Below are 25,030 nucleotides of genomic sequence, written 5' to 3' on the forward strand. Positions count from 1 at the left end.
CTTTCGAATAGTTTGAACTCTTTTAAATGGATCTAATCTGTCACCGCTAACTACAATTTAACTAATCAACTCTCCTTCGCATCCTTACTACTACTTGTCCACCGTCTCATGACTCCAATTCCTCCACATTTAAAAAGATCATGTGTACTTATTATCCCGTGTCCCAACATAGCCTATGTTAAAGTTCTGCCAAGAACAACAAACTGATTTTGATTTAATACAACATTTATTTTGCACAATTCTCTTTTTTATCCAAAATTAAAATGTACCTTTCTATTACACACACACATAAACATGTTAACTCTCTGATCCAAATAACAGGAACAATCATTTTAATGTAAAGCTAATTTTAGGCAGCATTAATTAGGGAAAAACAGTGTGCCACAGATCTGTTTCTGTTAAAAGTTTTGCTCATACAAGCAAGTATGTAAAGACTGAATTTTCATAAATAAAGCACATTTCTTTTCAGCTGTCCATAACCTCTTACATGGGTAAATGTTTATTCAATTTTAAAATCATCCATTAAGTCAAAGTGAGCCCTGTTGGTTGTGTCTCCAACAGGGTAGACAGGGGCAACACTGCAGAAAAGGATTTTTCCTCTTGTAATATAGGGCCCTCTTGATGTGCACATTGATTTTTTCAACACAATACTCTGTGGTGCACACATTGGCCTCAATGTTATTGATCATGGATCCCTGCTCCTCCACCAGCATGGCCATTTGTAGGAAGAGTTCGTGGACCTCCTTCATCCTGGCCTCCAGCTCCACCAGCTCCTTGTGTCTGCCCTTTATGTCACACATGGCCCGGCCGTACGTGCATGCGCCTTGGGTCTGCAAGCTCTGGGACAGCTCGGACCATCCCTCACCGCCCTTGTCCACCATCCCATCCAGCTGCTTATCATTGATTTCTGTCCCAATTATTGAGGCCTGCCTCTTGATCCTCCCTCGACATTTGCTCCTCTGCATCTCCTCTGCATCGTTGTAGTCACTCATGGCAGCATGGAAGGCACGGGTCAGGGTGTTGTACTGGACCCGGGCAATGCGACTCACAGCAGCACTGGGTCCTTCCTTCTCCTCCAGCTCGGCGCTCTGCTTACCCAGGGCCTGAAGGCGGCCGTACAGAGACTCCCCACGTTGTTGGATGGCCCTGGCGATGGAGTCAGAGTCCTTTTTGAGTAGGGTGAGGCGGCGCATTGACGTGCCAAAGCGTTCATTATGGGCACTCAGGCGCTCCACCCCTAAGTGGAACAAGGAAATCTCCTTGCGAATGGAGTGGGCCTCCTTTAGGATGATGTCAGCAGTTGAGGTGTTCTCAAACACCACAGCCTGTTGGGACAGAGTCACCTTGTCTACATCATACTCAGGCCCACACAACTCTGGCTCATAGTCCTCCTGCTCCTCCTCACTAATGGTCTGCAGCCTCTCCAGCATGTCCCGCATTCTACCTGAGGGACCAGGGTAAAACAATATGTTGGTTATTGTGCTTTGATGTAATCATGTGAACATACAGTTTCAGATATGGTAGCACAACCAACAAATAGCCTACATGAAATCTATCATTCAAAGTTATGCGTTGTGTTGTGAACACCCATATTGTGGTATTGTGATGGAACCCCCCCGCTCCCTTAAAGAAATAGAACCTTGGTGACAATAGCCTAAATAACAGCAAAGGTAACTATATGTGCACACAATGACTGATCAGTTGATCTGCAGTAGTATTTTTTGTCTGTGGGGAATCAACAATGACAGCAGTCACAGCTCAAAGGCTAGTTGGAATGTCTTCATTTAAACCAGGAACAAGGAAGACATTATCTTTAGAAAAAAATGTGCTTTCAGAACAGGGATATGGCCGAAGGTAGAGCAGAAGGGTATATACGTTTTTTTTAAATAGAGCAGTTTATATTGTCAACCTCATGTTGCACAAAACCTTTGAAATTGGGGTTCTTGCCCAGATCTCTGCTACTGACTCTTTCATACATTCTCAGTCTGTACAGATTATCCATTTCCTCATACCGTACATTAGTCAAAATTGATTAAACATTTTTGGTCAATATGTAAAACATGATTAAAACCATTAAATATCTTCTGCTTGATGACCATTGGCTACCTGGTCAGTATCACTAATTAAGTCCAATCAATTATCCACTTGTCTCCAGGTGCATCTGTTACACAATACACATTTAAAATTATTAAAATCATATTAAACTATATAAAAAAAGTGTCTTACCTGTTGAAAGTGGCTCCCACGACAGAAAGCAAGTTTCTTCAATGTGTCTCACTCTGATTTACTTGGTCCAATGCGCTTGGGTTAAACATCTTTTTGGTGAACGTTTTCAGTCTGCTCTGTCTTAATTTTGTGAGTGTGAATGCTTCCGCCCCTTCTCAGGTGACAGACATAGGACTTCCCACTGCAACACCCAATACTTCCTTGAAGGGAGATGATTATTATTATTATTTTTTTTAAATGTTGATTTCTAGTTAGGAATAAAGAGACTGGGTCGATAAATAAAAGTTCCTGTAAAATAATGCACCCAAGTGTTGGTTAGAAATGTACTGAGGAAATCTGAACACTGGACTAATGAAGAGCCCTTGTTCTGTCAGTGATCAATAACTTGAATTAAGAAAATGTGTTGATGTGTACCTCTTACTCATAGATAGTAAATAATAGCTCTTACTACATTAACGATTCTTCATTGTCATATGTTGATGTAGAGTTAATGTTCAAAACAAGAATAAACCCAGACTCAGTTGGATGTTAATGTAACTCTTTATATAATATTCATGACACAGCGGAAGAAAGGCAGACAACATAAAGGTATTACGATACATGTAGTCATAAATAGCAATGCAAAGTAACAGATTATCACAATAAATTAATTGTGTGATGCATAACAATGATTATAAATCTTAATGAATCTGCGGTCAAACTGGTGACATGAGAAAAATTATGAAAATATTATATTATATAAATTTTTCCCACAGATTAGCTGATCACGGTCAACCCACTAATTTATATATTTAGAAATGCAGAAAATATTTGCAATCTTAAGTAACAAGGACTATACAATTTCTAAAACATTTGATTTGAGCCAAATGTCAGAAATATGTTTGATTGAACATTCATATAATAATATCTCTTAAGGCTTATTGCAGTTTACAGCATCAGAAACAATTGTGTTGGGCAAAATGCAACATGTATAAAATCTTAAAAATATTACTATACAGCCATTTTACAAAAATGCCTCTGATAGTCACAGCATTGTGTTATTTGGGAAATCCCTCCCATGTGGAAACTATAAAAACATGAAAAATGATTTCAAAAACTATTTGTTTCAGGCCTGCACCACACCTCAGTCATGGGGAAATTAAATCTCAATTGAGATTCTGTCTCAAACTATTCATACCAGCATTAAAACTTCAATTAAATGCTTGAATACAAATCTAAAATAGTTAACCTGGGACTTTTTGTCTGATCTAGACACAATAGTTTCAAACTTTCAATCAAACCCTTATATTACTATGTTTTTATGCAATAATCCCACAGGCCATTTTAATCGATTCTTTGCAACAATATGAACAGTATCCTAAAGAATTATCCAGGAAATGTTTAAATGTCCTAAAGATTTCCTACTTCTCTTTGTCTGGACAGCACATTGCATATATTAGTGTCTCTGTATTGTCCTGTCATTAGTTGTAGCACGGGAAACAGCCGCAAAACATCTTTTTACAGGGGTTGCTCTTGTCAAGGCGTTTGGCTCTGGCGAGTTTGACCAGGGCCTCCTGTATATTTTCGTCTGTTTTCTGAACGTTGGTTTGGATGGTGGTCACCATGGGGCCCTGCTCCTCCACCAGCAGGGCAATGTCCAGGAATATCTCATGGATGCCATTGATGCGGCTCTCCAGGTCCAGCAACTCTTTGTGGCGCTTCTCGATCTGGCAGAGAGCTGAGCGAGCCGTTTTGCCCTCACTCATAACGTTGTCGTTAAAGATGTTCCACTGTCCAGCCTCGATCATCTCCTCCACCTCATCTCCCGTCACCTCACGTCCCACTATCTCCATCTGCCTCTGGATCTGGGTTTTAATGTTCTCCCTGTGGCCCATCTCCACCTCGTTATATTCAAACATGGTGTCGCGGAAGCCATTGCTGAGGCAAGCGTACTGAGTTCTGGCAATGCGCGCAACGGCGGAATTTGAGCCGTGCTCTCCCTCGAGCTTGCGGGCCGCCCCGTCCATTTCCTGCAGGCTCGTCAGCACCCCCTCGGCTCGGGACTTTATATCAGCACCGATGGCATTGGAGTCCCTTTTGATCACGCTCATGGTTGTGACGCCCTTTCCCACACGAGAGTTCTGCTCACGAAGCCTTTTAGTATCCAGGCGGATGAGCTGGACCTCTCTGTGAACATCTTGGGACTTGGCAAACACGTCCTCCAGAGCGGGGCTGTTGTCGAACACCACCGCTTCATGGGTCAACTCGTCCTCCATGTCCACGTTGCTGAGGCTCTCTGAGCCAGTGGAATCGGCATACTCCATGGGCTCCACATGACCGTTGGACAGTTCCTGCAGGTGGTCCAGTCTGTCCCTCATGGTTGGAGATCAGGTGAAGGTTGCAGAAGTCAAGAGGGATTTTCTCTGTCCGGTTATCTTCCCTCTTTGTGTAGGCTTACACATCGGTCAGGATCTTTCAGTAAAGAGGACTGACCTGAAAGGGCAAACAACAACAACATCAACAAATTGAATTAGCAGCACATGGATTTTGATACTTTCTTTTATCATATAGATGGCTTGATGTAAGAAAAATAAGAAAAAAAATAAAGGACATTCAAGATCCAAACAGAAACCCTCTAATTAGCAAGTTTGAACACACCCAGTTGCTGTTTTTATATAATGCCTTTTTCTCCTTCCTTGAGTTCTTTACCCACCCAGCACTTGCTTAACAGGTTCTCCGAAGGATGGTTGAAAGGTGTTGCTCCTCACCAAACTAGTTATTTAACTTGTGATCTGTTGACGTCTTTCTCCAGACAAATATTCTGACTGTTCATCTATTTGGAGCATCAGAGTTAGCAGTTACTGTACATCAGATATGAGAATATACTAGAGGCTATGTAAGGGCCCACAACTTCAGGAACCTGACTGTTGTTGTTTACATCAGGTTCTAAACCATTATTCCAGGCAGATTATTTTCTCAATTTAATACAGAAAACATTATATAGGATTCGATAGGAACAATTATGTTCAAAGGTATAGGCCTACAGGCATGTTGTGATTATTACCTACAACTAAAGCTTTATTAGTGTACAGAAGGTAAACAATATAGTGTCTATGATCATTCCTTTCAAATATATATTTTCCTAGAAATCCGTAATCTGTTTTTTTTTAAATATCGCAAATAATTTTTTGTATACAGTATGGCTCGCAGTTACCACATACAATCTCAAGCATATTTTATGATACAACCCAACCAATGGATATAGATAAATAAAGCATGTCCTACAGGCTCGGATCTGCCGCTTGTTGGAATAAAGTATTTCAATTTCATGGAGGATTACAGGATTTAAATGAAAACTCCTTACCTGTTGCTCTCTCAGCTAGGGACATCAAACTGTCTCCCTTATCCTAAAGTGGCCGAGGTGCTCCAGCAGCATCCTATGGTTATGAAGTCGACTCTCGATGGGCTGCGAGCAGAAACAAAGGGCCCCACTTGCGCACTGCAGCTATCTTTAGGGAACCAAAACTGGTATTCATCTGTTTTGTTAAGAGCGATGGGTTGCGCCACGCCATGAAACTGTAATGATGTGACTTTATGGAATGACGCCCGGTCGGTTTGTCTTCTCTCTCAGCAGCGTCAATTGGTTAGGACTCGGAGGGTGTGGGAAGCCAGTGTACAGGCCTATAAGTCAAGTGAGAGCCATTTTGGCCATTAGGAACTATTATTTTCCACGGTAGATAAAAGCCGAATTGTTAAAAAATTTCAATCGAGGCCCTAGACAGCTGTTTTTTGACAGAGGATGTATCACATACCGACACTTGTCAATAACGATGCGCCTTTGTCTTAAAGCTGCGAAATAGCAGTGGAAGCGTTTAGATGTGATCTGGTGGCAGTGATACCTGACGGTCCTGGAGCCAAGCCCGTGCTGAAGTGAATTGATATTTATAGATTTTTCCTAACCTTGCCTCGCCCAAATAACTTTGTAGTCACGTGTGTGTGTGTGTGTGTGTGAGAGAGAGAGAGAGAGAGAGAGAGAGAGACTTCATGATCACTGCATTGCTACATACAGTAGGCTATGTGCTTAATTATACCACACAATCACATTCATTGGCCCACATTCCATTGTTGACACGCTTTCTTTAATATTGTCCCATTAAAGAAAACTGACCTTTGCTTAGATATCATCAATTAGTATTTCCAAAAACATTGAGCAACATTGATCACAGCGTTTGTGTATAGAATGAAGAAAGATTCCTTTATTGTCATGGCACAGAATACGATATAACAAACACATACCAAGCTTGATGGTGCATTCACATAAACAGCAATTATATAATATATAATAATTCTTTATTTCAGACCCAGGGGGATCCATATCACTACAAACAACAAAAACAAACAGACAAACAGAGTAAAAAATACAAAGCCTTCCACAATATTCAATGTCATACAGACATGTTTGCCAATGGTTCCACAGTCTGGAAGAAAATCTGACCGAACTGCATACAGGGTTAGCCAAGACTGCAATTAAGTAGTTTTCTGACTTAGATGCCCTAAACATAAATATATACATTCAATTCAAGTTAATTCAGTTTATTTAAGAAGGGGACAGTGCAAATTAATAAAACACATGATCATACATGCGTTAAAAATGACAGAATTAGCCAAATGGCTAATTTTTCATCTGTAGTCCCCTGACATCGATGTTAAAAGAAAATACAATTAAACAAGAAAAAAACAACAACGACATAAACATGACGGAACCCTACAGACAAAACAGGGCATCACAGAACAAACACAACTGACTAACTAAGGTAAAACAACAGAACCCAAAACACAAAGCACCAGTGAAAAAAATGTATTAAAATAAATACATAGTGTGTTGACCACATTCACAACAAACGATCTTAGTGCTGACATGTATATGTATTGATCTACCATTGTCTTAACTGCTTAGTAAACGATTGGTATGTGTTTAGTTCCCTGATAAAACATCAGGTTACGATACACAGCAGAGAAGGTATAGGTTCCCCTATATGGCTTGCACTGGAACTTCTTGGAGCTCAGCAGCAGCCTCATGCTGTCATTATAAGCCACTGTAAGTTTTCTAATTCTACCTTGTTTATATGACACCACAGGTGGGCAGTAATACAGCAGTGTGTACAGTACGCTCCAATGAGTGAGATTTTGACAGGTACAGAGAACATACTGAACTTACGACACAGCATGTTCGCTTGTGCATACAGCTTCTGACGCTGCCAATCCTTGTCATCAGACAGGTCATTTGCAATAATAAGTATGTTATTTCACTCTGTCTTTATACAGATATAAAGATAAAACATTTCAATATATAAATAAAGAAAGTTAAGTAGAAAATGAGTGTTGGCGGTATAGAACAATAGGATATGAAAACAATACAACAACCTTAGAAGCTTAGATATTCCACATGCAGTGGCCCTATACGTACAAGCAATGCAGTTTGGAATATAAACATCCATGCTGTGTTTTATGACTGTGATCGCCAGTATTGTGATACTAAACCGGTTCCAAACAGACTGAGTCAGTGTTTGGTTCTCGTATGGCTGTGAGGTAGCAACATTTCGTCTGTTTGTGATGGACCAGAAGTGTCTGACAGAGGGCAGAAGGTCAAACAGAAGATGTCCAGGGTGGGATAATGGGTCTCTCTGCTCTGCTGAGACAGCAAGACCTGAATAAGTCTTTCAAAGAGGGCAATGAGCAGCAGCCTCTGATCTTCTGACCCTCTGAAGGGCTCTCCTGTCTAATTCTGAGCAGCTGACATACCACAGAGATACAGTACAGCGCTTTGAGTGCGAGAAAAGCGCTATATAAATCGAATATATTATTATTTCGAATACATTTTGTTCTCTTTCCTAATTAATGTACAAAATTATATGAATGATTTTTTTTCTCACAAAACTTTAACAAACCTTTGTGTTAACCCAGTGTCAAAGCCAAGGCACTGGCAGTAGCATAAAGCCATGTTTAAAAGAAGAAGAAAAAACTTCATTAGTTAAAATGTACAAACACTTTGGTTTATTTTATTATTATTCACTTAAATGTTTTTTTAACTTTGATAATTAAATGTTGCATACATTTCTCAAGTTGGTCAAAGTCTTTATCAGACCAATCGAGCAGACATCTCAATACCATTTGATCTTTGGGGGCCTACCTGGTCCATCACGTGCCATTTATTCCAGTGGCAGCACTGGCAGTCACTTCAAGCTAGTGCAGAAATTAATGTCGGTTACGGTTACCTTTGAGCAATTGCAAAATTATTTGACAGAAAGTCGCTCAACAAAACTATCTCTGTATTTCTCAGTATGGCAGCAAACTGGTGTCACCCTGTGACACTGGTGCAGCAGCTCAGAAAAATCCCAAAAGCCCAATATCACAAATTGACATTTGCCTCAGTGGTCTTTACATTCCATACACTATAGGGCCCAAGAATTGTTTCTGTTGATTCTACTGCCATGAAAAACCTGGCTTACCTCATGTAGATGCGCTGACAGTGTTGTTGTAATTAGGCTACTAAGAATTCCTCATGGGGGCAACAGAAGTTACGCACAATAGCTTTATTGCAGGTTAAAGATTATCATTAACAAGAATTCCTCACCTTCTTTATAATATTGTTGGAGTAGGCCTATATGGTTCTGATATGTGAGAGAGTTCCACTGGTCCCAGTGCTGAAACAATTGATTTTAGTTTTATTTCTCATCCACATCACATCATGAGGAAACATGCATATGAGAGTTGGCCTCTCTTTGATATGCAGCCAGGCCTATAGCCACGCTATTTCTATTTTGATGATAATGAGTGAAACCATGTCCTCAACTTAACCCCTCCACTCTTCCTGATTCAATACAGCACGTAAAGGCGCGTGCTCGAAAAAGCGAGCATGTTCAGTCTTCTGAAGGTGGTGCTTTCAAGTATACCTCGGATTTTAAAGAAAAGTCACAAATTCGAAGTTATTAGCCTATTCAACAGTCTTTGGTTGATAACCAAATAGAAACCGTGCCATTATTTGCATATATTTTGTTGTGGACCTTTGCCAAGATAAGTTGCTGAATTTTACGAGTAGGGCTGAATATCTTTAGGAGTAGGACACAGATGAAGTCTACACATTTCCGACTACCCCTGAAGACACTGAAGCTCCATCAGGACCCCGTCGCCACCTCAACTTCTTTTTTTGTTCCATCCGGAGGTTGTATCCCTCGCTAACAGCCACACGAAGCGATCAAAGAAACACCTATAACACTCGGGTAACAAAAACAAAAGGAAACGGCCATGAAGTTGTCTATTGTTCGTAGTGCGTGCAGCAACCTTCGGATACATCCATCTTGTTCGGGAAGAAGGGTCGGCGGCTTGTCGCGGAGATGCCTACCGGTTGGTCCTACCAACAGCCGGCTAATTTTAAGAGCAGCCAGCGCTACTACCAGCGGTGGTACCAACCAGAAACTAGCCGTCAACTTTGGGAAAGTGTCCAGGAAGAACGATGGGTTTGAATGCGATAGTTCTTTGAGGTGAGAAATATGTTGGTACGCTACAGGAAAATGTGGCCACATGTTACTGAATAACCCTATTTTTATATGCTTTCCGACCGAAAATAACACAAGGAAGAGGTGAGTTTTTGGTAAACTTTGGCGAGCTCTGATCTGCACGTGTCATCAACCTTTTTTTTTTCTTCCGTGTCATCAACATCGTTAGAGGGACTCCAGCCAGCTGATGCAACGTTTCCCCATTGTTACCAACACGATGTTTTATTGTAGACCTAACTGAATTGATATGATATGGAGCTGAGACCCTAAAAGACGACTTTTTTCCCCCATTAGCCTAGATTCGTTTTTTATGCGTTTTATAGTGTAGGTAATTTTTAATAGTTTAAATACTACTAGACTACACAATGCATCGTTTACTTCTTAACTTCTTTGAAATATTGTTCCATAATAGCTATAGGTGTACTTGAAATAGTAATGTTTACATTTTTGTCAACATGTAGGTCAGTGTGTTAATTCATATGCATTTACACATACGCCCCTCCCACGCAGTGTGACATGCGTGGCAAGGTGGCCAATAGGTGCAACGGCACCTCACAATTTGCATTTTATTTTTTATTTCCATAGTAACTTTCTAATTTCTAGTGAGATCTGGTATTCCAATAACTACAGAAAATCACATTTCTTTTGCAGAAATGACTGCTTAAAAAGGTTCCCACAAGGTTTAAAGAGAAATTGATTGATTTATTATTTGTGGGTAATTTAGGATCCCAGTTAGCAACAACACACACACCAGAGAGCTTATCGTACTTTGTTTCGAATATAAAATACATACAGCAGACAATCATGCCTTTGACATTTTGTAACACGAAATAGGTAAAAAAATAAACAACAATGAGATGAAAAAAAAACCATTGGATTATATTTAAACAAAAAAAATATATATTTAAAAAAAAAAAACTAAGAAAAATAAATTCACACTGTCGTTCAGCTTTTCTTACCAGGTGTTTTATTTATTAATTAATTAATTTGTTTGCAAACTTTTTAAAGGTGTATTTGCTAGTGACAGTAGAAAGTGTGTTCACAGTTTTGAGAAATATTTTTCAATTGAGTGTCTCCCCCCCTACAGAATGAACTATTCTTAATGTTATCTTAATCTCTGTCTCTTTGGAGGTTAACACATTCTTAAAGAATGGCTGTCTTTGGACTTGTGCATGTATCGGACTTGAATCTATTATTAAACCGTGTGTGTGTGTGTGTGTGTGTGCGTGTGTGCGCGTGTGTGCGTGCGTGCGTGCGTGTGTGAGAATAGATGCATGGACATTGCTAACCAGTTATTTTTTCTCTCACAGGGAATTGACTCAGACCACTAAGGAGGCAATGGTGGCTCTGCAGAGAAGAAATCCATCAATACAACCTTTGTTAGCCATTATACAGGTAGTGTGAGCTCAAACAGAAGTACTACGTAGGATTTGTATTTCCTTTTGTAGGTCAAAAGACAGTTAAGCCATATTTAAGTTACAATTGACCTTGCCAGCGTTGTATTGTGCTAATAGGGACATAGAGTCCTGCTTTGATTTAATGCACATTTGACCTAGTATTATCTGTTTTGGTTGAAGCCATTGCAGATTCCTGTGTTATGAGTGTTGTGTCTTGTGTTCTTCTCAATGTGCTATTTTTCAATTAATCTCAAAAGGCAGGCGAAGATGACAGTTTGTTTGAGATCAACAAGAAGATGGCAGGAAGGGTAACCGTCTCTCTTGCTGTTCCTCCAATTTGAATTTCGCCCATTTTGTCTTTTTTACACAAAATCTACATCTACACACATTATCTACGATGACTCAAGCAGTTCACCCTCTCCTTGTCTGCATGTCCACAGGTTGGCTTAAACATCACTCAGATATGTCTGGCAAAGGAGTGCAGTGAAGATGAAGTAAGTGAAGCTGAATGGCATGTTTGGTACATTTCTATCACTGCGTTAAACAGGAAAAACTCTTCCTACGCGCTCATTATTTAGCAAGTCAGTGCATGATTAATTATTCCCCTGGCTGTTTGACTGTGCAACATGTTATCATGCTGCCTGGGTGAAGTGTCAAGATAATCAGTGCCTCAAATAAGCTTGTATGTAATTAAAACTTAACTGAAAGTCATCATACATCCACTGTTGCCTGTATAATCTTTGATTCTGACTGCTCACTATGTTATTTTTTTCTCTCCACTTCACAGTAGTTTTCTAACATTATGTTACTGGGACTGGGCAACAGCCTCTCACCTGTCGCTCTTTATCCAAAATGTCTCTTATCAGTATAGATAGAAGGAATCCCAGGGATTCCCTTAGGAAATGCTCAGGCAATTCAGCTGACAGTCAATGATTTACTTTACAACTCTTGGCCTAAATTACTCTCTGTTGCTCTACTGATCCACTGCTCTACTTTCATACACCTTACCTACCCCCCCTCTCTCTCTCTTCTCCCTCCCTCTCTCTTCTCCCTCCTTAGGGATTCCTATCATTTTTTATGCTCAGTTAGAAGCACTCGCCTGTTATGGAGGAGATCTTGTTTCAATCATTTCTTTGTTCTCAATCAGTACCTTCATTTTAAAAGATCAAGCATACCTTAAGTGTGAAGGCTGAGTTTTTCCATAGTAGACCATCTACAGACAGTACCCATACCAAATTGTGTGATATTAACATGTTACTTTTCCACGACTGTTGCAATCCTGCCTCGTCAATACTGTATACTTTTTCCACAAACGTTATCCTTGTGTGTGTGTGTGTGTGTGTGTGTGTGTGTGTGTGTGTGTGTGTGTGTGTGTGTGTGTGTGTGTGTGTGTGTGTGTGTGTGTGTGTGTGTGTGTGTGTGTGTGTGTGTGTGTGTGTGTGTGTGTGTGTGTGTGTGTGTGTGTGTGTGTGTGTGTGTGTGTGTGTGTGTGTGTGTGTGTGTGTGTGTGTGTGTGTGTAGATTGTAGAGGAGGTGTTGAAGTTGAATGAAGACCCCAAGGTGCATGGAATCTACCTCCACCTCCCCCCTGCTTCCCTCACCAGTCGAGTGCTGAACACACTCAAACCTGAGAAGGATGTAGACGGGTAAAAACCTGCACTACATTTAAAATGGCTTGACTACTCTCACTATGAGAGATTTAACAGCAAAGAGCATATCTCTTGTTTTTCTGTCAAAAGATGTCTACTGCAGAGGCAGACATTTTTAAGTAGCAGTCAGCTTGGTATCAGTCGTGCGTGCTTCTCTGTCCCAACAGGGATAAATGAATTTACTCACATGGCTCATTAGATTGAGCCTACATTAGAAAGGGCTGCTCAGAATTAAGACTGCACAAATGAAGAGTGTGTGCCTTCAAATAAAAAGGAAATGATAAAATTAGCAAGGCACCCTTCACAATCTTCACAAAATGAGACTGCAGCAAGCTACTTTGTTCATACATAGTGTCAAGCAGTGATAGATAGTTGATCTCCCTGTCCAATATTAAAAAGTATTATATATATACTTTAAAGTGTTACTCAGCATTAGTAAACTTATCCAGTAACTCATACATGATGTATGCCTCAAATCTAGTTTTAAAATGTATACATTTTCTCGATATTGTTTTTCATTGGATTTAAAAAAATAATCTCAATGCTATGGCCGGTGAGAGGGGACTAGCTACCTTAGGATAATTGATATATATATATTTAAAGTTAGCTGTATTACATTTTTGCCAATTTTTGTGTTGTTAAAGGATATCAGATTTGAATGTGGGCCGTCTGGTGCGAGGTGACCTGAGCAAAGGCTTTGTGCCACCGATAGCCGGCGCTGTCCTGGATCTCCTGGTGAAACATGGTGAGTTTCTGGGAAAGGAAATCAGTACCAAGTCTAGTGCTTTAATCTCCTTTTTAAAGTGACTATTAAGCATTGAATAGGGGCAGGTGTAGCTGATCAAGTGAATTAGAGACTTTGAATACAGTGAGATACAGTAGCAGCAAACCCTGACAATCAGTTTTATTGATCCTACTCGTTACTTGTCTTATCAGATGCCGCTGTGTTTAACAGGCTGTGTTCCAAATGCAAAGTATACACCACATGTAACTGTTTTGAGAAGAATGTCTAGTAGTGCATAAACACTGGGTAAAATACAAAACAAAATGTATTTCATTCGAGTACTGACATGGCATGACAAAATGCCAGTAAACAACTCTATACTTTTGACAAATACTACGAGTATAAGCTACAGGATATAGGAATGTTCCTATTATAATTCCTTGTAGTTTATATATATTTTGTGATGTGAAACTCCAGGGCACCAATGTGGACCACTGTGTGGGTTACTCATGCACATTAAGCACTTAAAGGCCTACTTCACCGGTTTGAATATGAAGGTGTATTGAATTCTGAGATCCTATATAGTATAAATGTGCAAAAAAAATTGAAATTGGTTCATCCTAGCCTGAGAAAAGGCAGAAAGAGTGTTTTTTTTAACCCTATATTAATCTTACTGTGACATCACAGTAAGATAAATATAGGGTTAAAAAAAAAACCTTACTTTGTAAATATTACTGTGATTTCTCCTACTGTGACATCACAGTAATATTTACAAAGTAATTTTTTTTTAACCCTATATTTATCTTACTGTGATGTCACAGTAAGATTAATATAGGGTTAAAAAAAAAACTCTTTCTGCCTTTTCTCAGGCTAGGATGAACCAATTTAAAAAAAATTTGCACATTTATACTACATAGGATCTCAGAATTCAATACACCTTCATATTCAAACCGGTGAAGTAGGCCTTTAATGAAGTAAGGTTGTGTCCTGTTTTTGCATTTCAACATTTCTACAGATGCTCCTTTGGATGGGAAAAGTGTGTTGCTGGTTGGAGGAGAAGGACCCCTTGGAGTAGCCCTGCAGTGCCTGATTGAAAGAAGTGGAATGGTAGTTCTCAAGAGTCATTGGAGCTCCAAGAGCCTACAGAGACAGGTGTGAGAGGGATTCATTATTTACTATTCTTTTTTTTTTTTAAAGCTAGTAGTTTGGTACACGGTTGTTTCTTTTTTTTTTGTTCAGCTTGACAGTTACTTCTTTTGGCTGTATTATTTTTTTAACTGTATTGAGGAATACTTGTTTGAGAAGACTTAGTGCTTTATAACGAAAACATATTTTGATCTTTTCCATATGCTTCTTATACTAATCCATCTGTTGTCATAATTCAGTTACACCACTTTGGCAATAGTTGCAGTTTTAGTGGCTGACCACTAGGAGTCACTCTCTGCATTTTCAAATGTGAAGTCATGAAATGTGATCAGCTGTGGCGGAGATAATTAGAACAGATTTGCAGATAAATATCCAGGTGTTTTCCAGGCACATTTTTCTGGGGAGCCTTTTTTTCCGCTTGTCTTGTTTTCTATTTCGTTTTGCTTTTATTTCCTCTTTTTCAAATCCTTTTCAAATGTTATTTCTTTCTTTACTAGGTGATGCAGGCTGATGCTGTGGTTGTGTTAGGTGCAGGGAATATGGATTTCCCACCTGCCTGGGTCAGACCTGGGGCTGCTGTCATCCGTTGTGAGCCCTCCTTGGACACAGGTATTTGAATAATCACTCAGGAGACTTCCGGGTGCATGAATGGAGTAGTTTCTCCAAGGTTCCACCGCACATTCCTTAAATTGCCAACTTTACCCTTCAACCTTTTAGGATAATCACTCTGCATGGGCTTGAAGTTCTGTGGATAACAAAAGACACATTGCCTCAAGTCCAGACCTGTTTGCTACAGACCTTTCAGCATGCATTCAATGATATTGTAGATGACCAGACGTACTAGTGTTGTCAAATTAATTAGTACATCTTTGTACACTGCCCAGCTCTAGTCTGAAATTCAGATGCATGCTTTGACTCCTCATCATGTGCATTGACCTATTTTGGTTTAGATGAACATGCCCTTGAGATGTCTTCAAAGTCTGGATTAGGATTCCTGACAGCAGCCTACCGAACACAGGTGCGTATCTTTGTTTCTTGTCCCTGTTCTTCCTCACTATACTCTGCCTTTGTTTTCCCTTACCTTTTCGTCTCCATTTCCTCTTTTCATTTACTAGAATGTGGTGCTTAGCTGCAGTCGGTGGCTCCAGGAGCAGCAATACCAACCCTGGTGTCTGGGCAGCCTCAAACTGCAGCCCCTGACGCCGGTACCAAGGTATAGGCCACTATCTGTAAGGGACTATTAGGACTTTAAAGGTGCTCCGAGGAATTTTCAAGTTGTTTTTATTCTTGCACCTCCTTTTGACAAAAGCAGAAGTGTTTTTACCACACCAGCTGTAGTTCCTGGGTGAGCGTACCCAAGGCATTAAGAAAAACTCAATAAAAATAGCATTCTTTTCGCTGATGGTCTCGTTAGCAGTAACATGTCATTTATGATAATCGGAGGAAAACTTTGACTTTCAGAAAATGTTAAAATTTCCTTGTAGCACCTTTTATCTAAATCTACTTAAGGATTATATTATTATGTCATACTGTTCTCTAAGTTGCACTGACACCATACAATGTTATATGAAAACAATGGCGTGTGGTTTGTAATTCTGTAAAAAAAAAATAGTTTTTCCATATCTGATGATTTAAAATTAAATGTAACTGATGTTTTTTTCTGTGTTTGTCAGTGACATAGAGATTTCCAGAGCTCAGACACCCAAACCAGTGGACCAGCTGGCTGAGGAGATTGGTTTGCTACCAGTAGAGCTTGAAGCATATGGCAGGAACAAAGCTAAGGTCCGACTCTCACTGTTAGACCGCCTGCACACACAGCCTGATGGGAAATACGTTCTAGTTGCTGGGTAAGTGTGACTTCCTGATCAACTGTATCCTTTAAATTAATCTTTATATACCTTCAGCTCCCCTTAGTTCTTACATTTGTGACTTAAAAGTAAGCTGGTCCTCAGCAAGGGGAAAAGAAAAAGACAGATGACTTTCTTCTTCCTTTATGGTGTTACCCTTAAGCAATGGCTGTGTGCAACCTTACTACTTGATTGATGTTTATTTGTATAAATTGTTAGGCTGCAGACCGAATGCGATTTTGACAAAGTCACATTATGTATTTTCTGTATTTCCAGTATAACTCCGACCCCACTGGGCGAGGGTAAAAGCACAGTGACCATTGGCCTAGTCCAGGCCCTGTCTGCCCACCTTAAGCTCAACTCCTTTGCCTGTCTCCGACAGCCTTCCCAGGGACCCACCTTTGGGGTTAAAGGTCAGCAATGAATGCCTAGTTCCTTATTCTAAATATACATGACCCGTCTAAAAAGTATGCTTTAACCTCTCTGCCCTCTACATTTGCCCTGGCGACACTCTTTTTTTTCTCTATTAGAATGAATAACAACTTTGGTTACATTCTTAAACAAGGCATCATGTTAGAAAATGTAACAAACTGTTTCAAAAAGTGAATGTTATTTTGGAATGAAACAATTCATTTAGTTTTTCTCTAACTGAATACATTGAGTGGGATTTGTACAAGGCCAGATGCAGGCTCCCAAACCAGCAGTCAGGAATGTATCAAGTAACTGTGTGATAAGATATCTAATGTCAGCGTGAACCCTCCACTCAGCATTCCTCCTTTGTTGTGTCCCTGTCCTGTTCGTCTGCCTCTGACTGTGCCACCTCTTCTTTGTGCCTAGGGGGAGCTGCAGGAGGTGGATATGCCCAGGTCATTCCTATGGAGGAGGTAAGACACACACACTCTTAAGTGCTCCCTAGCAGGACTAGACCAGGCTTCAAAGACCTAACACATGCAGAGATTCACACTAGTTTGCCCGAAAACACATCAATGCACATAAACATAACCCCCCGGAGCTTTGGCATAATATTGCCTGTGACTAAAGGGCACTGTCCGTGAAGGCAGGGGTGAGAAAGAGGAGGGAAGGAGACTTTTGTTTTTTGAACCTCCATATGCAGTCGTGAAAAGGCAGTCTCCTTTTCTCCCATCAAAACACCAGCCCTTTTAGCTTTTTTCCCCCTTCTACCACTCCTTCAAATGTCTTCACAATGTTTTGTTTCCTTTTAAATTGAGGGCCTCCTGCCAAACAGAGAGAATATTTGTCATAACATTTTTAAGGACCCTGGGGACCAAGTCAAAACCATGAGATGATTTACTTTGTTTGAAGTGTTTCCAAATTTTGTGATTAGGGCCTTTTAACCACCTTTGTTTGAGGTTTCATGTGTACCAGTACATTGCAGTGATAGGATTTTGAATTCTTGTCTAATCCCTTCACCTCTGTTTCTCTGTCTGTTCTTCCTCCTTCCCTTCAGTTCAACCTCCATCTAACCGGTGACATTCATGCCATCACAGCAGCCAATAACCTGGTGGCAGCAGCCATCGATGCCAGGATGCTCCACGAGGATACTCAGTCTGACAAGGTAACCGTGTAATGACGTCACTCAGTAATGACTTTCTCTTAAGGCTCATTTATGCTCCAATTCCGTGCGTAAATAGAGACCTACGTTTACAACGTTATATCCGTCACTGCCCTCATACTTCCATGCGTCCTTTATGTTGGAATGGACGTTAATCAAATCAACCATTAGTGGGCAGCAGCTCCGCTCAGAGTAAAAAGTTACTCAAATAGGAAGAAGAAGAGTCAAAGAATGAATTAACTGGAATAAATATTTTATAATAGGTCCATGGAAGAAACAGCTTTAGCGATATAGGCTACTACCGTAGCGATGGAAGAGGCTAAACTGGAGGCTGTATTATAGACAGCGGGGGCTGAGGACATTAATCACGACATGTCAAACAAACTAGTCTCACACGGTCCTCCGGTATTACTTCTCTATTGCTGCCGTCAGCCTGCCGTCTAGCTGACAGCCTGCCGTCTAGCTGACATTCCTCCCCGTGCGATCCCCGCTCCTGCTGCTATGTTGTAGTTGTCTGTCCCTGTGCCCCGGCCGTGTATGTAATTTCGTACCAACTCACACAAACCTCTCCTCAAAAGTTAAGACATTTTCTAAAGTATTATGTCTTTCGTTTATGTTTGTGAACAAATGTACAGTAAGTGAAAGTGAACTGTTGGCTATGCGCCCCCCGTGATCTTTGGTAGTAATGCTCCGTTCTGTCCGTTTGGTACGCATCCACAAGCTTGCAGGATACGTGCAGAAATACGGACGTAATGTACGCAGAGTACGGACAGAAGGCTCCGTCCGTATCCGTATGCGTATCTAACGTAGAGCATAAATGAGCCTTTACACTGCCAACATTGTGGAACTGGTGTTTTGACCTGGACTTTAGTAGAGTGAAATAAACAGTTTCTTTAATGCTTTTATATACATTTTCTGGATATTCATTGCAAAAATTTAAATTTAAGCGGAATACTATATATATTTCTATATATGATAAGTTTAATAACCCTGTTTTAGTTCATCACCACACATGCCTAAAGTGAACCCACGCTATGAGTACATACACTCTCCGGCCACTTTATTAGGTACACCTGTTCAAAGCCTTAGAAAAACAGAAAGCTAGTCAGCCAATCACATGGCAGAAATGTAATGCATTTAGGCATTTAGACGTGGTCAAGACAATGTACTGAAGTCAAACCGAGCATCAGAATGGGGAAGAAAGGGGGTTAAGGTGACTTTGAACGTGGCATGGTTGATGGTGCACGGCAGGATGGATCCATACTTTCATTTTGTTTACGCCAAATTCTGAACCTACCATCTGGATGTCTCACCTGAAATCGAGACTCATCAGACCAGGCATGATTTTTCAATCTTCTATTGTCCAATATTGGTGATCATGCAAGAATTGAAGCCTCAGTTTCCTGTTTTTAGCTGACAGGAGTGGCACCCGGTGGGGTCTTCATGCTGCTGTAGCCCATCTGCTTCAAGGTTGGTCGTGTTTTGCGTTCAGAGATGGTATTCTGCATACCCTGGTTGTAATGAGTGGTTATTTGAGTTACTGTTGCCTTTCTTCATCTCTAACCAGTATGCCCATCCTCCACTGACCTGACTTCAACAAGGCATTTTGCATCCACACAAATGCCGCTCACTGGATATTTTTTCTTTTTCGGACTATTCTCTGTAAACCCTAGAGATGGTTTAGAGTGAAAATCCAAGCTGATCAGCAGTTTCTGAAATACTCATACCAGCCCTTCTAGCACCTTCAACATTGCCATGTTCAAAGTCACCTAAAACCCCTTTCTTACCCATTCTGATGCTCAGTTTTAACTTCAATAAGTTGTCCTGTCCAGGTCTACATGCCTATATGAATTGAGTTTCTGCCATGTGATTGGCTGATTAGTTATATGTGTTAACAAGAAAATGAACCGCTGTACCTAATAAAGTGGCCGGTGAGTGTATACTACAATGTTGCAATCTTTTGACCTATTCACAGGGAGCTTAAAACACGTGTTAACTAACATTAAAGAGGACCTATTATACTACTTTTCTGGTCTTAATTTCTTGTTTTACACTGCTATAGAGCAACCTGACACGAATCACATCACAAAAAACTATGTAGATTTTCGGGAAGCTCTTTCTCTTATTTTGGCGATCCAGCACATCCTGTCAACACTTGAGTGTGTGTGCATCGGCCATCTCCGCTCCCTCCGCCTGTGCTTCGGTAATCTCCGCTCCCCTCCCCCCCCCCCTCCTGCAAACCCCACTCCGTTGTGATTGGTTACCTTCCTTCCGGAACACTTTCAGTGGCGGGAAGCGCGAGCATGGACCTATAAGGGCGCGAGGCAGACGCGAACAGGGAAGTGACAGCATTACCATACATGGAAACATCCGCGTGGTGACTTCACACATTTTTTTGCGACGTCACAAATTATGAAAGGGTAGACCGCTTTGAAGACGTGACTTCTCGACTGGCTAGAATAGTGTTTAGTGCTCTGCACAGACACCCCAGACGGTCAGCAGGGAATACGTCGAAATGCATGTAAGTCATTATTTGATAATTTAGTATGGTTAAGCATGACTATGAATCATCATAACAACGTTTATAGGTCATAAAAGTCAAAAAGCATCATAGGTCCTCTTTAACCTGTAAGAGCATGCATTGTATGTCCAAATTACATTTATCAGTCAAAACCATAACATCCCTTTGCTGCTGTTTTTCTGTATTTGGTTTGATGTACTGTCATTAAATAACACAATTATCCTCCAAGGTGCAGTTGTATTTACTGTATATACATACGTCACACACATCATGTAATTTTCTCTTATACCTAATAGGCCCTGTTCAATAGACTGGTCCCTTCAGTGAACGGAGTCAGAAGATTTTCTCCTATCCAAATCTCCAGGCTACGCGTAAGTCCAAACACTTGCAGTGCCAGGGCCACTTGTGTCAACAATCCTTACTAGCCAGAAGAATCGCTGTGTAGCACTTTTAAAAGAAGAAGCTTTTGTCCACTAGGAGACCTCAGTGAGCCTACCTGAACAATCCCTCTTTCCCTCCACCATGTTCTCATCTCCAAATTGTGTTTATACCTTACTGGAGCTCGTATCTGTTTTACGTCTGAGAGTAAAAAGGTTTGATGTCGTTTTAATTAATAATTCCTAATATCTGTATAAAATGCAGACAGATGTAGGAGGGAGAATATTGAACATAAGTCAACTCAATGTGCGTCTGTCCTGGTTCATGAAAGTCTTTTGATATGAGAATTTTAAAAGGATTATGAAATATTTATTGTTTTTAGTTGATATAGTGAGAGATAAAAAGTGTTGTGTCATATGATAGAGCACTCTCAGTGAATGTTATGGAACCTTTTTAACCTGACAGTGCATTGATCACCCCATCATCATAAAGTCTGGGTTTGTTTTCACATACAGGGATGAAAGGAAATCCAGTTTACAGGGACTTGGAAAGGAAACTAATTTAATTAAAAAAAAAATAAAAATCATATATAATGAAATGTGCCACAGCTGCGACTGAAAGGTGGGAACACAAATCCAAACAATGTGCCTGAGCGTCACCCTAACAGAAGATCTTCTAACCTTCTTTCTCTCTTCACCGCCAGCGTCTGGGGATCAATAAAACAGACCCAGCCTCTCTCACGCCCCAGGAAGTCAGCGCCTTTGCACGCCTTGACCTTGACCCCTCCAAGATCACCTGGAATAGAGGTATCTTCTATTTTTCATTCACATGTGATACTGACACATTTTCCTTGCGAATTAAATAACACAGAACATTCAGTATGATTTTTGTGCAGGCATTGAGACTATCAAATTCATGATCAAAACCCAATATCATGATCATCATACACATCTAATTTAAATTGGAACGAGTTTCGTCAAACATTCCGTGGATCATAAACATTTTTTTATTTTTTATTATGCCATGACTAAATAATGTCACATGCTATCCTGAATTAAACTTAAATTCAGTATTCACTGCAGTATGTCTTCTATGTTTGTCAGGTTATGGTTACATGACCACAATAATCCGATAACAGGGAGTAAATCAGCTAATGGTAATAATCGCGTTTACATGCACCTAGGTAATGCAATAACTAAACAACAACAGGTTTACATGATTCAGTCAATTCTTTCGATTTCTTCCTAAATAGATGACGTAAAACAGTTAGAAAAAAAAATGTTTTTCTTCCTGTCAGCATGCAGTCTCTTATGGCTTCTCCTCCACAGTCAGAGCTGGTCTTATAGGAGAGTTGTTTGGCTTGTTAAACATGCAGAATAAAGCGCTGTGTCTTTGCGTATTGCATATGAGCAGAAACAGGGCAGCATAGGCGATCGCTCAGATTCTGAATGGAGTGAGAATTTCAGAATGTCGTGAAACTGTGATCTAATGAAGGATGTTATGAGCCTGGCCCCAGATCATATGACAGTGGGTCCCGTTACGTTTCCACACATGCGCTGATGTAAAGGAACGAAAGAAACCAGATTAATGGTACACGTGCACCGAAGATAACAGAACATTTGGTAAAAAACTAGCTGTGTTGATCGTATTTCTCATTATTCGATAACGGCTTTTATCCCATAATGCATATCGGTTTATGCTGTTTACATGAGCACTTGAATAATCTGTTTACTCCGGAAATCAGATAATGATCGGTTTATTAGTGTGCGTTTAAGCGTGCTCAACGACTATACAAACTTTTTCTGGCTCTCATGTTTGTTCTGAATTAGCACATCTAGTAGGAAAGTGTTGCAGTCCTCAGTCACAGGATGATAATGGTAGGAGAGGGAATAGCTACCTCTGTGGTTGCTCTGTTGGTTTAAAGTTGTCAGTGAGAACAAGCAGTTGGGCGCTGCTATGACTGATGTGGTATTTACTCCAGCGGCTCCACAGGGCATTCTTAAAAGAAGAAACCAGGAGATTCAAAACAGATTTAGCCCCTAATGTGTTATGTGGGTGTGTCTGTGTTCATGAAGCAAACCATGCTCTTCACCTTTCCTTTCATTACATCAATCCAACATGAGGATAATGTTGAACTAATGTGGTTTTCCATGCTGATGGTAACAACAATATGACCGCAGACTAACCCCTCTGTTAGCCACATTATCATAAAATAGGCTTAGTGCTGAGTGAAGAAACCTGTAAGTAGACAATCCCTTGAGTGTAAGAACCTCTGATGGTGTCAACACCTACTTACAATTTAAGAGATAAGATACGGTGCGTTGGCGTGGTTGTGTGTGTGTGTGTGTGCGCATCTATTTAATAGCATGTGTGGAAAGTGATTTGTTCAGGCTAGAAAGACATACATCTTTTGCATGTTTGAGATACTCAATACATAAATAACAACAAAAAGCACACCAATGCATGCAGATTAAAAAAACACAAATAAAATAAGAGATCAGCATACAACACTTGCAGTATACAAAGATGCCCTCCAATGTCTCCAGAGTGTTGATGAGAACCTGACAGAGCTGAGCCCAGGCTTGACCAATGCCTGAATAATACTTTTTTCAGATGCTGTCAACCTTCACATAAAACGATACATCAAATTCCTAATTAAAGCATGACAGGTAGGCACACCAACATTTACAAACATTTGACTGGCACTAGACCATCTCGGTATTCTGAGAAGCATCCGCATTCCGTCATTATACGCCACAGTTAGTGTTTTCATATTGTTAATATTATCACTATTAAAAATGTATGTACCTTTTTACAGTCATTGATTTCATTCTCAAAGTAGATTTTATGAGAAATCTTCCAGATCATCAATTTAATTTGGTCTTTGTTTGTTTTTTAGTTGTTGACACAAATGACCGATTCCTGAGGAAGATCACAGTGGGACAGGCAAGCACTGAAAAAGGAAAGAGCCGAGAGGTATGCAACATTCATGCTTACACAATCTTCATTCCATTTCAATTCATAACATTCTTAAACTTTTTGTTACCCCCCCTGGCGTGGTTTGTGTATTTTTATGATAGCCAGGCTATGAATGCTTGAATCGTTTTGCACTGAGACATCCACTTAAACTAATATCTAACATTCCTGTTGCATTGCACATATTTTCACACACAGTAAAAAAGAAACTTAAAAAACCCTGCAGTGTTCTTGATTGCTAACAGGCTTTGTTGGTGGGTGTCATTGACATAGCTCTAATATTATTCATAAGGTGGCACCCGTTGCCTGTATTTGTAGGTACTCCTACAATAACTATGAGTGTATAAAAACGTTCCCATGCACGTGTGCACACACATACACACTCCCGTCCACTCCCTCCTATTTCTATGATAAAGCCCAGATGTATTTAACCCATATGTCTATAGTAATGACAGCTAAATGAAATCCTGCAAATAAACACTTCACCTCAATGGGAAGCAAGCTGGCCTAAGTGAAAGCAAATGTTTAAAGAAGGAGAAAAATGACCCACCCATCCTCACACACACACACACACACACACACACACACACACACACACACACACACACACACACACACACACACACACACACACACACACACACACACACACACACACACACACACACACACACACACACACACACACACACACACACACACACACACACACACACACACACACACTCACACACACCTGGGAGAGCCCTTCGAGCTAGTTCAGCATATGCTTACATTTACCGCCATCAGTTCATCCATTCGGTTTCCTTTTCATTCCTCTGTCCACCTCCACCTTCCTCCAGCGCTGGACACACTATAGCCCCTCAGGGTATTATCACTGGGAGTGGGAATAGAAATGTTGTGTTCCTCGGTGGATTGATGTGGTTAAGGTTGTTTCTTTGGGGAGGGAGGGGTGAAATGGAGACTACTTTGGGTTTCATACTCTCCCCCAATGGAAAGTATACTGCCCTCGCTATGAGTGTCGTCTATTCAAGGCTTGACAGTTAGCTTACAGAATT

The 25,030-nt window shown here is 40.4% G+C and overlaps 2 protein-coding genes across 2 annotated transcripts in view; one reads left to right on the forward strand and one right to left on the reverse strand.

The window, feature by feature from the left end:
• Positions 1-310: 310 nt before the first annotated feature.
• Positions 311-6,080, reverse strand: stx11b.1 (syntaxin 11b, tandem duplicate 1). Its single transcript, XM_080048226.1, has 3 exons — positions 5,570-6,080; positions 3,698-4,698; positions 311-1,444 (listed from the first exon to the last, which is right to left on the reverse strand). The coding sequence occupies exons 2-3, from the start codon at positions 4,581-4,583 to the stop codon at positions 528-530; spliced, it is 1,803 nt and encodes a 600-aa protein (XP_079904352.1). The 5' UTR covers positions 4,584-4,698; positions 5,570-6,080; the 3' UTR covers positions 311-527.
• Positions 6,081-9,344: 3,264 nt separating this feature from the next.
• Positions 9,345-25,030, forward strand: part of mthfd1l (methylenetetrahydrofolate dehydrogenase (NADP+ dependent) 1 like) — a 44,255-nt gene continuing 28,569 nt past the window's right edge. The window contains exons 1-17 of the mRNA XM_080047683.1: positions 9,345-9,746; positions 11,072-11,156; positions 11,416-11,466; positions 11,599-11,652; positions 12,680-12,804; positions 13,452-13,552; positions 14,547-14,683; positions 15,175-15,286; positions 15,628-15,695; positions 15,793-15,890; positions 16,351-16,524; positions 16,801-16,937; positions 17,362-17,408; positions 17,993-18,100; positions 20,915-20,989; positions 21,700-21,802; positions 23,896-23,972. Of these exons, the coding sequence (XP_079903809.1) occupies positions 9,511-9,746; positions 11,072-11,156; positions 11,416-11,466; positions 11,599-11,652; positions 12,680-12,804; positions 13,452-13,552; positions 14,547-14,683; positions 15,175-15,286; positions 15,628-15,695; positions 15,793-15,890; positions 16,351-16,524; positions 16,801-16,937; positions 17,362-17,408; positions 17,993-18,100; positions 20,915-20,989; positions 21,700-21,802; positions 23,896-23,972 (1,788 nt within the window). The 5' untranslated portion in view covers positions 9,345-9,510. The remainder of the gene's footprint in view (positions 9,747-11,071; positions 11,157-11,415; positions 11,467-11,598; positions 11,653-12,679; positions 12,805-13,451; positions 13,553-14,546; positions 14,684-15,174; positions 15,287-15,627; positions 15,696-15,792; positions 15,891-16,350; positions 16,525-16,800; positions 16,938-17,361; positions 17,409-17,992; positions 18,101-20,914; positions 20,990-21,699; positions 21,803-23,895; positions 23,973-25,030) is intronic.

Source organism: Ammodytes marinus, assembly GCF_949987685.1.
Source record: "Ammodytes marinus genome assembly, chromosome: 19".
Taxonomy (NCBI): Eukaryota; Metazoa; Chordata; class Actinopteri; order Uranoscopiformes; family Ammodytidae; genus Ammodytes; species Ammodytes marinus.